Here is a 16,498-nt window from a genome sequence, read left to right as displayed (position 1 = left end):
TTTCTAGTTCTACAAAGATTTGCTCTTGGAGGTCGTAGCCTAATACCTGATTTTTTAAGTTATAACAGTAATGTAACGGATGAGTGGGGTCTTTCATAATATTGTTTACTTTTTTTAAAATCACTCTTTTCATAGATAAATGAACAAGGCGTTCAGTTTTAATAATACGTTGTGCAATTTTACGTGGTCTCTCAATATTTTTCTTATCATTATCAGTATAGTTACCATAAAAACATCCAATGCTAAAAGATAAAATACTTTGAATAATACTTTGATAAAATAGAATTAAAATAGTGTTATCAACTCTAATTTGCTTGAGTTTTCTGAGAAAGTCAAGCCTTTGAGATGCCTTCTTGGAAATCATGAGAGAGTTCGACTCCCATTTTAATCTATTGTCAATTATAGTACCTAAGTATTTGTATTGGGTTACTCTTTCCACCTCGGTTTCTTTAACAGTTATTACATTATGTTCAACTGTGGTTTTACGAAAATCTATTATCATCTCTTTGGTTTTAGTAATATTAAGTATTAAGTTCATACCCTCACACCAATTAACAAATCTTCCAACTTCATTAACAAATTCATTTACATTATGCTTACTATCGCAAAGAAAACCAATTATTTTATTACAGTATCGTCAGCGTATTTTACAATATTGCAATCTTTACTTTCTAGAAAACCAGACATATTTAGCCAGCCCAAAGGTGTCTGGTATTACGAATTTGACCGTATATGCATACAGAGAAGAGAAACACTGTCCTCTTCAGGACCCAACAGTGTAACTGTCCCCTTAACAGAGGTTGGCCAAGACTATGTTGGTTTCTCAGAAAATGTGCTAAGAATAGTGCTACCAAATAGGGATTCTACTTTTAAAACTATACAATATGCAGTAGAATCCTTATTAACAAGAAACTCAAAAAAGTGTCTCCTGAATAGGGTTGGCCTGGTGTACTTCTCCTCCATTCGTTTCTGAACCTACTGTATTAGAAAAGATTTATATATTATCAACATGGTCTCCCATGAGACAAATTGTAAACAAAAATGGCATGTTGAAAATGGGTTGACATTGTGTTAAAAAAGCTGAAATTGCAATCAAAATTAAGTTTACATCTATTTGGAACTGCAGACATTAATTTACTTTGGTTTAAAGTTGTTACTAACTACTGTATGATTGATCTAAATTGCAATCTCATAGGGCTACTGTAGATAATTTACATAATGTGTTTCCTAATGATTATACATGATTATATATATTCTAAATGTTTTCATTATAAGGCAATGAAGTCCCCACCTAACTCACATAAAGCCGATTCTATATTTTCGATATTAAAAAATCTCAAAATAGCTGAATATTTGTTCTAACTGACTTAATTTTCAATCAATGGTTATTTTTTTGAAGATGTTTTTTTAAAACTAAAACCAAATCCAATTATCAAAGATTTAAATTGTTGTTATTTATTTATAGGACAATGTATCGTTTGATAACATGCTGACCATTTAATGGAAACATTGAATATCTCATTTTACCGACAAATGGAACAATATAAACAATTCTATTTGATACAAAGTCATTTAGCAAAATGGAATGGAAATTATGATCAACTATTTTGATTTCATAAAAGAGTTTTAAATGAGATCTATGACCTAAATGGGCATAAAAAACATTTGTTCTATTATTACAGACGTTCAACTAAAGACTTCTTGATTGTGTGGCCTGATTCAAATTTACAAAACAATAGAGCGTATCAAAATGCCTGATTAGTTTATAAGAATGTGCAGATGTTCCCTTTATTATGCATAGAATTAATAGGTTCTGAATGCAATTTAATTGTCCATAACAATTCATGGGTTTTCAAATTAAATTATTTCAAAGTCTTCTTATTTATTTTTTTGCAATAACTTAATTAAACACGAAACAACTGCTTATTTGAAATGATAGCTAAAGGATAGGTAAAAATAACGAGTTTAATTAATAATTAAGGATCCTAATGCAAATAAGCTAAGTAGCTTTTTGGGCTATCCTGAAATATCTTTTATAAATGTACTTATTTGTAAATGTCAGTAATTTATGTTATCACTTTATATGTATTTTTTATGATGATTTTCCTAATAAATTCAAATCAAATCATTAATCATGACTTCTTTTATAGGACTTTGAAATAGTATTTGGGGAAAGGAGCATGGCCTAAAATGTGCTGAACATAACTTAATCCTATCTTTTGTATTATGATTAAAAAATGTAGGGGGCAGCTGGGCCTAGCTGGACTCTATGTTGATTTTGTATCATGTGTTCACGATTTGTACACCCGACTGTCCTCTTCACCTTGGTTTTGCCTCATTGAATAGAACACCATTCAACAAAACATTCTCCCATTTAACTCATAAACATTCATTATTTTAATAAAAATCACTATGTAGCCTAATAATTACTCTTCCTGCATACAAGAAAGAGTTTCTTGATTCGCGAGGTTTTTGTCAACTGTATATTTGAATAATCAAATACATCCTGAAATGGTTTCAGAATATATTGACGTATTTTGTTGTATGTTTGCAATCGTTTTCAATCCTGGTTGAGTTACGTAGTTGCAACACACACTCTCATCGACATGTGTGCGTTTGTAATTTACGAGTCTTTCATAGAAAATTCTTTGGCATTTAGGAAATAATGTAATTCCAAATTATAATTAAAGGACCTCCTAAAACACTATGTTGTTGTCTACATATTTATGTTTTTAATTTTTGTAATAATAATAATTTATTTGGAAGCTACACTTTTGAAACAGTGGCACACTGTTTGAATGAAGGTGCGTCCAGAGTAAATAAAATAAAAGTTTAAGAAAAAAAAAGGCCTACTTACAAAGATTTAAAAAACTAAGCATTTTCATTGATAGTAAAACACTACTACTAGTGTAGTATTCACTCTTTTGACCGACGTTCCAACGTTCGACGTGCTAACGTTCTGAGCTATGAGAATCTTCCCTCAATCATGTGATGTTGTTTCAACCAATCGCTAAGCAATAAATGCCATGATATAAGTGATAATCTTTAAAACATTGGCCTATATCTAAAATATCTATTTTTTATATTTTTTATCCTGTTCTTATTTTTGTAATGTCTTCAGACCTAGAAACAGATCAATCTATCAATTCATATTTCTACACATTGCGAGAGGATTTATATGTTATACTATTAGTTGGATTTTGATCCATCTTGGATTCATTTCAAAGCACAAGAAACATCATTAGGAAGAAATAATCTTTTTAGATTTACCAAGACATATTTCAATCAACATACTTTGTTTTTACCTGGTAAACGTGCCAAAATGTTCGTTTAAAAAAAATATTCTATGTCAAAGAAAAACAATTTTTCAGTGTACTTACGGAACACATATATATAACTATATATGATAAAATTCCATTACATTCACATATTCTAAAATTAAAAATATGATTATTTTCTCGGTTTGAACCTGTCACTTATTATACATATACTGTATAATTACTATTTTTAATAAATATTTGGAAATGGGGATGGAGAAATGTTTTGTGGAAACTAAAAGAAATTAGATGATAACCCAGCAATAAAAAGGGCATTTAGTATCAGCCCCTTGTTTTAGAAGGGAAAAAAAGAAGTAAAAATGATTATGGACGTACTATGCAGCTTCAACACTCACTTGCTGAGATGTTTCTTTCCATTTTCTGTGATAAATAGATTTAATAAATTATTACTTTTATACATTTATTTTGCAACATGATAATGACGAATAAACTATATGAAGAAAATGAATAACAATACTTTGTTAATGTACCATCCTGACAATATTTTATCGACTTTCATGTTTCAGCTGTCTAAATTCCATCATTAATGTCCCTTTTGTTGACGTAAAAATATAATTACCAGATGGATTATCTGAGGTAGCTTTAACTGTAAATAACCATATCTTATTATTTTGTAGCAAAGTGCTGCATACAGTAATAATAGATTCTTCTCACAGCATTAATTTTGTCCAACAAAAATCAGAAATTCTTATTTGATACATGAACTTAAAGCACAAAAAAAACTACCATATTTTGGCATATCACTACCATATTTGGGCACATCACAGGTTTTTTTTTTCAAACTAGTTTGATGTGTTGACAGAGCTTTAGTACTATAACATATCAGGTTAAGGAAGAAAGTATATATCATAATTATTGGAATATAAACTCTGCTTTGAATAAACGCATAGATCATCATTTAATAAAAACATGGTATACACACAAACCTTATACTTATTTGTTTATTCACCATGTAATCCATTTAACAGTATAAATAAACAATCAATCAAACAACTATGAATGTACTAAATTTCTGTTAACAAACTGCCTATTGTTATCTTAGATAAGCATTCCATAAATAATATTATATTATTGGACTAGAAATCAGAAGCATTCACTCCAACACAGTGTTGAACGGTTCAGTAAACCACAATGACATATTGATTTTGGGGCAATATGATATCTTTTGATTAGTTTTAGTGTCATAAATGGTTAGAATTATGTTAATATGTGGTATAGATCAAGTCAGCTAATTGAATAGCCGTTGTAGAAGCTGGTAGCCAGTTTGCTCCCTGCTGTGCTATGATACATGGGGATTGAGATGATAGTTTAAATGGATTGATAGAAGTGAGCGATATGAGGATAATCTATAGATATATGGTCACTTTGACCAAGCCAAAATAGAAACAATGAATGTCTACAACTAAGTTACTTCAATTGTATGATTATTTCAGTTCTTTTATTTTAACTCTCAGTCTTTCTGTTTTTTTTTTTTAATGGGAACTATTTTCTAGCAGTCTGGTACATGGTCAGGTATCAGATCTACAATGTTGACATTCATAAAACCAATCTTCTTCATTTGTCCTATGACCTCAAACTACATTATTGTTCTATATACTTATGACACTGTTGACACTATTCTGTTTAATAAATTATAATTATGTTTAAAACTTAAACTTACCTAAATGGTATACAATTTGTAGACATATCCATATTTAAAAATACTCTACTGACTGTAGTTTTCAGTACCAATATTTGATACAAATAAAGTACAGTAAATAATATTGTAGGGATAATGTATGTACAGTACTGGATTTTAACAAGAGAACGGGTATTTATCATAACAATACAGTGTTTTCATGTGCATAATAATATGCAATTGGAATATAAGCGATAAACGAAATAGTACAACAGACAGTTTTAATTTAATATATTGTTGATCAGAGGTGAACTTAAACTTTGAAAATGAGGGCGTCTATTGAGGATATCATTATTGCTGTCTGTGCATGTATAAGTACATCAGACACTAATAAAAAGTGATAGATGTGTCATCTAAAAAAAAATGCAGATAAAAAACCATGGAGAGGATGTTCAAATATGGTTTCATCCTATTATTGTCAACATCTGGCCCTCAATTAATCTGAACTATAAAGTTAGATGAAAATCCATCAAAATAAAGGTTCATGAATCATTGTTATATTAAAAAGTAGCTAGGCCTACTATACAACAATGCAATGAGTCTATCACAATATTAATTAATGGAAAATCTATGTAGACAATCGCTAATACGCTTAGCGTATTAAGCAACTGTTAAGTAATTTCCACTAAATGTGTATTATATTACAAAATATATGTCGCTGAAGATCACAAAGCAATTTCATGCCATATCAATTAATATAAAAACTAAATTTTAATTTTATCATCTCAATTTTACCAGATTATAAAAGTATATATCCATGAAAAAATGTAAATTTTTTTCTTGATATATTATCTACACGTAAATATAGACTCGTGAAATAGTCAGTTTTGAAAAAGCAATTGCGGTCTCAGTATTAAGATCTGTCTACAAATATGGTAGTGATATGCTTAAATATGGTAGACTAGACCCAATCGTCCTCACTACGTATGTGGTGTACTGCACTCTAATAATAATGCAAGAAAAGGGGATTAAACAAAAATGGTTTGTCATAATTAAATGATAAGGTTTAATTACTCGTAAATCGTTAATGTGTTTTTTCAGACACTTTATATATTTAGCTGTAAATGGTGATTGCAAATTGACCAGTTGCCAAGCAACAGGAAGCATTTCCTATTGGTGAATGTGGATCAATAATGGACGTTTTGATTTTACAATATCTACCCAAGCGTTGCACTACAAATAAATCTTCACAGTGCCATGACAACGCGGTAATATTTATAATCAAATATTAACGTTGGTTTAATTTAAAATTAATTAAATTAGGCAAAAGATACTTCCAGAAAAATGCTTTTATGAATTTAAAGAATTACTATTAAATGGTACTGTAGCTCAAACTCTAGATCTATTTAATTTTACTGAATGAAAGGGAAAATGTTTGGATTTAGTCAGATAAACAAAGTGGTTTTTACTTACATTCTATGGTAATTTTTCAATACATTTTAAACCTTTTTTGTACAGTATAAAAAGTGTACCTTTCTCACAAAAGCATGATCACATGAACAAACAAAAATTAGTATGGCATGCAACAAATGCGTGATGTATAAATAAGGTAGAAAATGGGTGCACGTTCGAATACCAACCTCTTAATTTGTCACAAATTGCGCTAAAATGAAAGCAGCGGATGAATTGAATAAAAGTAAATTTTCGAACAATAGGTTTACAAAAATTGGATTATAATAATTTCATTCCTTAAAAGCCTAACTCAACATCGTCGAAGGGCAGTGAATATTTCAACTCATGAAAAATATTCTAACTCATGAAAAATATTCTCTTTTTAACTCAAAACATCTATATTCTAATTTTAATATAGTACTACAGTAAATAAAGTTATACAATTTTTTAAACATTTATATTTAACATAAAAACTTTTAACCAAGTTACGTATACATAAACCGATTTAGAAAATGCAGGTGTTTAAATTCTTACAGCCGGAAACAATCTACTTTATATTATTAACTAATTACACTATAAATTATCTAAATCATTCTGCCTTGTAGCATCAGCAATCAATTGTGAAAAAGTATTTGTTATTTAAAAACATAATATTTGATGTGAACCACTGAATGGAATGAAGCTAAAACCAATGATCAAAACTAGTTGTGGTTCGACATAGTGCTTAATACGCCCAACACAATTCAAAGCTGAAAGGAATGTAATAGCTCTACAATCTACAACATTGAACTGGTCCTACCGGTCATGGTTACCCATGCAATGCGATTCAAGGTTTCCAGTTATCAATTAATATAACGCAAAAGAAAAAAGTCTGGACAAACTACGACAACAAGTACTGTAAAAAGGGGGGAAATTGAGAGTGACAGTTCCCAGCAACCAAATCAAAGTATGAGGATATAGAGTTAGACTAGACAGGGTTTGAACTGTGGTTTATAGCACCAGTTGAGCCTTAGCAATTCTCAGACCACCAATTGAGCTTCGGCAATTCTCATACCACCAGTTGAGTTTCGGCAATTCTCAGACAACCAGTTGACTCTCGGAAATTCTCAGACCACTATTTGAGTCTCGGCAATTCTCAGACCACTATTTGAGTCTTGGAAATTCTCAGACCAGTTGATTCTCGGCAATTCTCAGACCACCATTTGATTCTCGGCAATTCACAGACCACCAGTTGAGTCTTGGCAATTCTCAGACCACCAGTTGAATCTCGGCAATTCTAAGACCACCAGTTGAGTCTAGGCAATTCTAAGACTACAAGTTGAGCCTCTGCAATTCTCAGACCACCAGTTAAGTCTTGGCAATTCTAAGACTACAAGTTGAGCCTCTGCAATTCTCAGACTACCAGTTGAGTCTAGGCAATTCTAAGACTACAAGTTGAGCCTCTGCAATTCTCAGACTACCAGTTGAGTCTAGGCAATTCTAAGACCACTAGTTGAACCTCTGCAATTCTCAGGACTCTGTCGCCTCTTCTCTTTAGCTAAGCAACTTGCAGGTATGAATGATCATGACTAGTGTTGTCTACCGCAATTGACAGACAATTTTATCGATGCACATAGTTTCTTTTAACTTCAATATATTCCACAACTTGTGTTCTTTAAGACAGAACGATTAATAAACAAGCTCTTTCAATTAACTCACACAATCATTAATAATGGTGATATAAACAGAATAATTGTAAACATGGATCAACATAAATAATAAATATCAAGCAACAGTTTAATAAATCGTATAAAAACTATGGTGCATTAATGTTCACATTGATTAAATTAGATATTGAGAAATTATAACATAACTTTGCATGAATATTTATATTAATATGTATAAACAAGAACAATAATCTGTATTAATTTTTAAAAATGAATTAAACATCGTAGTAGATGAAATTAATTACATCGTGGAGAATTTACTAAATTAATACGATTATGAATAAATTTAATCAAATAATGTATTTAATCAAGACCTCAGTCCTGTTCTAAAAAAAAAATGCATAAGCCACTACTAATTTGTAAAATTAAACTTAATCGAATAGGAAATAGAGCAATTAGACTAGTAGGAGAGCACTTACCTGATGTTGAATCCTTGTATAAAGAAAATGTGTTAAAAAAAGTAAAAAGTATCATTGATGATGAAACACATCCTCTTCACAAACAATTTGCTCTCATGAATTCTGGCATAAGACTACGTGCACTTAATACCAAAACAAAACGGTTTAGGTGCTCGTTTGTACCTAATGCTACATGTATACACTTATATAACTCCAGTGTACAAAGATAAAATGTAACCGCTTTTGTTTATTTTTATAGCTCACGCAAGTTTTTTTAATTCTTTTATATAAACTTTAAATCATCGTTAGTGCAATATAATAATAAATCATATAATATAATTAAATAATAATAATTTTTATCTAATTTTAACAATTTTTAGCCTCTTAACTTTTTGTGTGTGTTTTTATTATTTTGCCAGTTTTCAAATCACATTTCTGTTTTTTAAATGGACAATAAAGTATATATGACTATGACTATGACTATGACTAATGTTTTCCTAAATTATTTTTTTTGTATGAGTTTGCTATTTGAAAGATTATATTGTGTATACCTACATTACTAGATTACAATCAGTGATCAATTTCATTTTGCTGAGGAGTGCATGACTGCGCATAAAGCAGAATAGCAACATTAGAACTATCTTTATTCTAAAATTAGAAATATTGATTGACAGTCACAAAAAAAGTACAAATATTAAAAATAAAATATAGATTACAGAAAAATAATTAATAATGAAACATAAGTGACAACTTAACAAAAGGAGTCGAATATGGTCAAATCTACTGTACCCGTACCATACAATATGATATTAAATTCTGAGCTGCAGTCTGTAGGAACCAATGTCATATTTTTAAATTATATTTGACATATTATCAACAATAATCAACATGTCAGGGAATTGAGACACTAGTAATATTATATTTCATTTCATTATTTATTCGGTCTATTTCAGTATATACATAACAAAAAAAAATTAAATTGGGGAGGCCATGATCAACCTAAGTGAACTTAATCACTGTAGCTGAGCTACTAGGTCTTTCCATGCAATAACATTTATGCGTTTGAAAGCAAATGTGCATGTTTTGTGCGCATTGACGGAGGATACGATTTTTCTATTATGCAAATTGTACATGTGCATAATATCGCAACCCTGCAACAGTCCCAAGATTATACTGTTTCTGTGTTTTGTGTACTGGGCCCTCTGGGAGAATTTTTCTAGAAAGGTCACCCAGTATAAAGAACAAATAAATAAATGATATTCATTCATTGAGAGATTTATAATTTTATTCACATTTGTTTTTATTTATAGATTTAGATAACTTGATTTCTTGTCCTTACATGTCTTTATTATAAATCTGTCTGTTCTTTTTTGTTATATTTTGATCGATTTTTATAAATGTTTCTTAATTGTTTTCAGTGTTGGAGATATTTCAATTACTAAATTTAATTAATTACTACAGAAAAGCTAGTTTCAAGCCCGTAACCATCCCTGAGTCCTTTACTAAACTACGAAGCGATTACATCTACCGGTTAACAACTTCTATTGCTAAACATTTATTTATTACCCATCATTAAAATGTTTAATAACCAAAATCGTCATAAAAATTTAAGATAAATTAAAAATAGGATTTTCACTTTCTACTGCATAATTATGAAAGATGATATACACTGCAGAGGTACATCATTTGATTCCCTTGTCACCATGGCAACGATAACAATGTAAAAGTGATTGCATTGATATTCATTGACAGTGACATGGCCAAGATTGAAGTCCTTGTTTCCATATAATTTGATGACATACACGGATGCATTATAAATATTTTTATGTCAATCTAAAATTTTTATTTGATTTTGGATTCTGGAAAATTAAAACTGATATTTAATAAAGTAATTTTTAGGTATTTATTTCTAAAACCAAAAACAACAGCAGATACAAATGTAATGATGTGACAAAAACAAATAAAGATGCATTTTAATTTATGAATTTAAATTTCAGTCTTAAAACGGTTTGTTCTGACGAATGGCTTTCAGGTTTTTGTTTGAACTAAATAGACCATACAGTAGATTGGCGGTTACAGAGTTGTTACGCCTCACAGCATAACATCTGCGGAGCCACGATAAACATGAATTTGATGAGATCAGTGATTTTAAATTACTGATCAAATCATTGGACATGATTTTCATGCTGACCAGCAAACACTACCAATATCAGTGGCAGCACTACTTCTTGATGCTTCAATGATTTATGACTGGTACTATGATACAGACGTCACATGTGGTACATATGTGTCACTGTATCAGAATTTGTAGAATTGCCTTAATATTATAGACACAGTACAATACCGAAAATCTGCTACAATCACAGTCCTGCAGTCTTTTTAGGGGTCAAGCTTAAAGTATCATACTTATTTGACCTCCTTTCACACTCTATATATATTTTTCTTAATTACAGTAGTTTCATTGCCTTATTGTTTATTACTATGATACCTGTTATCATTGTTTCACACAACTTGTATTATTTTTCAAGTGTGAAATATTGAATAAAAGAAAAAGAAAGGAGTTTATCCAATAATGGTTGTGAATTAAGTTTAATAACAATTCAAATACTACTTTTTTATTGTATTTTTCTGCATTAATAAACAAAATAATTTGTTTAATAGAACGCATGGATGATATTAAAGGTCACATGTATTCTTCTAAATATTTATTTATGACAAATAGAACATGCGAATGATAATTAATAAAGAGAACTGTGACATTTTACCGTCCGGATAATAAGCTACCATTAGGTTATACAAGTGTGAACATGTGTTGGTAATTACGGGAGAGTCAAGAGTATTCCCTACGGATCAACAAGGCACACATCAATTATCACGTATCTATCACAGATCATGGTAATGTAACTTTGGCGAAAGAGGTTGATGATCCGAAAACATTTAAAAACTAGAATAATCATCAATAAATATTCAGGTACACTTCATTTATTCGTTTCCTTTCGTTTATTGAAAGTTCTTCACACATTATAAAATAAACATTGTATGTGTAGAAGGAAGTGTAAATAAAGAAAAAACTTTATGCCTATGGCTTTTAACAATTCAAATGACAAACAAGTATAGTAAAACATTAACACTGAAACTGAAACTCAAAGCAAAGACACAAATGCCTACAAATAGAGTTTTGACTTAGTAAAAAGATCAATATTTTGGCACAAATGGCATTTCATTTAATTTTATAATAATAAATGATGTCCGCTTGATCATTGGTTGATTCAAAAATCCATATTTACATAAGCCCCCTCATATGATAACCTACGTCATTCTTATCGGACGTTTGCGGTCTGCAAATCGATTTCTAAGTGTATCACAAGTCTGTATTTTCAGACAAAAGTCGAAACGTCAACTAGTGGACTAACATAAAAAGACAACAAATACAGCCTACACGGAGTATTCCATTCCAACATAATTGAACCTGAAACAGACTTTCGCTAAGGAGGAACACTGACCCTTTTAGATGTTCACAAAAAAAAAATAGGTATTGGTATTGTTTATAATAAAGTTTTTACCTAAAAAACTTTTTACACATTTTCTACTCTAAAGCTAAATTAATTTCTAGGAAAGGTTAAAAAAATGTTAAGGCTCTTCTTAACAGAATTCTATTGTGAATTAATTATTCATCAACATTAATCCCATTGGTAGAATAGTAGTCAATTATGCGTACAAGACAGATTTATGACGACAATATCTAGAATTGTGAGTCACAGAAATCACAAGACAAATGTGATAGAAATAGAATGACAAAGTGATGTGGAAGTCCAATGAAAAATTTGTACAACAAATTAAAGAAATAATGTACATATTTTATGTGTTTTATTAATCATAATTTTAAGGCTGCCATTTTAAATTAATTTAAATTGTCAATAAACGCTTAAAAGCGTTTATTGACAATTTTTCCCATTTTTGCTGCCAAGAAGAAGTTTCGCAAGAAAAGGAACAATCTCTGTTCAAGCTATTTGGTTGTGAAAGACCTCTGTGAAAAAGTGGTCAGGTTGAAACTTTACCAACCGTACTGGTTGCTACGGCCCTGTAATAACTGGTTATTTTTTCACTGCAGAAATACTGTATGAAACATCAACAATTAATTGAAGACCATGTGACCTTGTATTGTAATGCTAACCATTAATTTACACTGTACAGACACATGCTGATAATCACAATCAGCAGAGTTGAAAATTATACTGTGTAGATCAATTATCGCATCACAGTACACCGTAACCTTTTAAAAATGACTCGTGATGATGAATAAAATTGACTAAATAAAATGATCTCTATCAAATCAAATTATATTACTGTAAATACAGTAGTAATTTCACAGTATTTTTTTTTAAGGACAGGATATTTTTTAGAATATAACATTAACATACAGTAGCCATATCTTAGAAATAGAAAATGACATCGCAGTTTACTGGTAACCTTTTAAAAGAGACTCGCGATGATAAATAAAATTTACTCAATTAAATGATCTGTATCAAATCAAATTATATTACTGCAAATACAGTAGTTTTAATAGGGCCATTTCAAAGTATTTTTTTTTTAAGGACAGGATATTTTTGAGAATATAACTTTAATTAACATAGCCATATTTTAGAAATAGAAAAGAATGAATCAATCAAAATCTTTATTTATTCACGAAATTATAAAATACAAAAGTACAAAATATAAAACTCGTTACCATGAAATAAGTGTTCTTCCACAAGTTTGTGATAATAAACATGGGTAATGAACACATACAGTATGTTAATGTTAATTATAAAAGTATAAAAAGATGTACAGCATTGCACAAAAAACACTATTTTAAAAAGTGTATGCATCGTAGATGGAACAGCAAAATAATGGACATGACATTTTAATATTTTTAATTTTTATTTTTTTTAATTTTTAATATTTCTCCTCATTTAAATGATATTTAAATTGTTTTGTAAAACTAAAGGTAGCCTGGTGCTCTTCTAAAGGAATATTTCATGAAAGATCTTTAGCAAGTGTAAAACTCATGTCTACCAAAATACATTTATTTGAGGGCTTGAATTGACTTTTTTTAATCCCATCGAAACAGTAGAAACTTTTTAGTTTTTCTCTCTTTTTATCACATTATATCCTTTCCAAGTTCTCTCATTAGCCCAGGTGAATGCATGTTTTTCAAAATCTTCATACTTTACTACTATCGTTTTTATTAAGCTTATTTTATTAGTATCGCCAATAAAGATCCAGAGACTAATACGGACAGCATTATCATATTTTTCAGTAATTTGCCTAGGATTATCATATTGATGATATTTTCATATACGGCTATACTGCATTGAAACACCAGTCAGATCACCGAATTTAATCAACGACCATCTAGGAATACTGTGTTGGGTGCTGCATAGACCAGGAATATAGGATATAATCAGACTATAATTGCAATGGGTTCAAGCTCATCTGTATCATACTGATTAAATCCTTAGGCGGGATCCTTTCTTCTCATTGGTTCTATATACATAACGTGCAAGTTAAAGAACTTGGTACACTATTGGAAAAAGAGGTGATCGTCTCCTGGCGTGCTGATCTGGAAGCCGCCTTACTGCTGGATTGGTAAAAGGTGTAAAACTTAGCTGTTTTCCAGTTAAACTCAAGGATAACAATTACTACCTTATGAATAATGAATCTGTTGTTTCCCATAACACAAATAAAATACAATATAGAATTTGAAACAACAGAAAATACATAGTGTGTAACTGATGGCTTGCCTCAATGTTAGAGTTTGTTTAATTAAACATATTAGTGGAAGTAACATGCAATAGACACTATAACGTTAAGCATGCTCTCTTCTCGGTTTATCCAGGTAAGCTAAGCAAGGGGAAACATTTTTTTTTTGTAAGTATAGAATGAGTGAATTAGTATTTTTAATTCAAACAATTCAAATGAATATTACAACAGCAGTGTTCTCTATACAAATTAATTCTAGCATGATATACAGTACTATAAGATGTAACAAATCTAAATAATATCGTACTTTGTTTATCCAATTAAAAAAATATAGCCTTTGATTGGTCTTGGTCTAATTTTGTAATGGCTATGGCCTAACCGACCACTACTAGATTAAGTGTTAGTTTTCTTAGATTTTTTTTAATTTTTAATACCGATTGGAGCCAATTTAGTCCAGCAAATCCTGCTGGAACAACCTGCTTCGGTAGAACACTAAAAAGGCTTAAAGTCAAAGAAAGTATTTTATTATCATTAGCATTCACTGCAACTAATGTCATTCTAACACATTTACTCTCTAAGGCATTGTAATTACAAGTTTATCTTGAATCAGCGTATTTTTAAACAATACAGTGTATTCAGTATGTGTTTTTTTGCATAATACAGACTCTTTTTACCAGTCTTAGATGAATTTAACAATTTTTTTTCATTGTTTTTATAAAAATGTGATTTTGTAATGTAATTTACTCTCATTTACATTTTTAATTAATCATTTAACAACACATCTATCCTGAATTTTGCAGATAAGTTTTTTAATTCATTTTAAAAGAATTAAGCTGATTTTCCACTAGGTGAATTTGTTTGCATGAATCGAAAGCTTATATACGAATGTGTAGAGAGGAATCTGGAAGATGGTAACATGAATATCTATGCGTATAAAGCTGGTGCGTTCGATTCACATGAATTTGCTTAGTTGGAAAATAGGCTTCAGAGTGGGTGATTGTTTCACAAGAGTTGTTCAAACGATAGGAAAGAAACAAAAGAAAAATTGTGTCAACCATATTGAAGATTTAGTTACAAAAATGTGGAACAGATACTGTAGCATTGATTTAAACAAGTGGGTGATAAATGGACACGAAAATAAATATGTCATTAAACTTTGTTATGGTTTAATACATGATAATAAAATTCTCTCCTAATCTATCTTTAAAAAAATGTATTACCAATAATGAGTATTCCTAGAAAATAAAAAAGTAAAAATATTAAAATAATTATAGTTAATCTTTATTGACTTTTCTACTTTTTAGTGATTTTTAAAAAAAATGGACATCTTAAGTAGAGTAATATGGCAATTAATGAATAATTTCCTACATATGTTATCTGTAAGTAGACTATTTGACCTTTTGAGAGGGAGTTATGACTCCCTTTAAAGTGTCACCTTTAGGCAATATAAAACTAAAAATATAAAACAGTACATTACTTTGACATCATAAAGTTACACTGATAGTCTGTTCAATATTTAACAGTTAATAATATAAACATTCAAATAAATTTATCCATTTAAAAGACAATTACTATTATTTACAAACTAATTTGAAATAAGCGATGATCACATGTCATCAGAAAAATATTACAAAATATTGCATATTATTAATGTTAATTCAAATCAAATGTATTATTATTATTTTATCATCACTAAGCATAACAAACATAGGAAGTGGATGGACATGTAAAAGACCTTAGGCTTGTGATCTTTGTGACAGATCGGGTCTAGGCCATATGGAGGAACATTCTACGATTCTTTCCTCCATTCGCGAAGACATACAGAAACGGCAAAAATACCTGAAATAACCTGAATGACAAAACACAGTAATGCCATTTATATCTAAAAAATATATAATTAAAGTCATGGGGACAGACATGCATTAGGTACAGCTTTTAACAGCAATAAATCAGTGTTGTGATAATCTTTTCCGAGTCAGTAAGCACGTTTGAAATAAGAATTAACACCACACCATATAACACTACCAAAGCAGGGTTCTTACCTGTCTTCAGCCTCGGAGAAATGATCGCCTAAAACCAGGTCCCGAAAACGATACCTAGGCGGAAGAGGAGGCACACCTCCGAAGCTTGACTCAGCCATTTTGATGTAAATAAAGTCTTAAAGTAAACCAAATGAAAGCAATCTTCCCGTGTATTGTTCGAATTCTTGCAGAATGATATTAAAATTCGTAATGGACATCTTGT

The 16,498-nt window shown here is 30.1% G+C and overlaps 1 protein-coding gene across 1 annotated transcript in view; it reads right to left on the bottom strand.

Moving 5' to 3' along the window:
* LOC140046985 (potassium channel subfamily T member 2-like) overlaps positions 1-16,498 on the bottom strand; it is a 103,272-nt gene extending 86,774 nt beyond the window's left edge. The window contains exon 1 of the mRNA XM_072091774.1: positions 16,297-16,498. Coding sequence (XP_071947875.1) covers positions 16,297-16,394 — 98 coding nt within the window. The 5' untranslated portion in view covers positions 16,395-16,498. The remainder of the gene's footprint in view (positions 1-16,296) is intronic.

Source organism: Antedon mediterranea, chromosome 4, assembly GCF_964355755.1.
Source record: "Antedon mediterranea chromosome 4, ecAntMedi1.1, whole genome shotgun sequence".
Taxonomy (NCBI): domain Eukaryota; kingdom Metazoa; phylum Echinodermata; class Crinoidea; order Comatulida; family Antedonidae; genus Antedon; species Antedon mediterranea.
The sequence above is the reverse complement of the archived record's forward strand: the minus strand, read 5'-3'. Positions and strand labels throughout refer to the sequence as shown.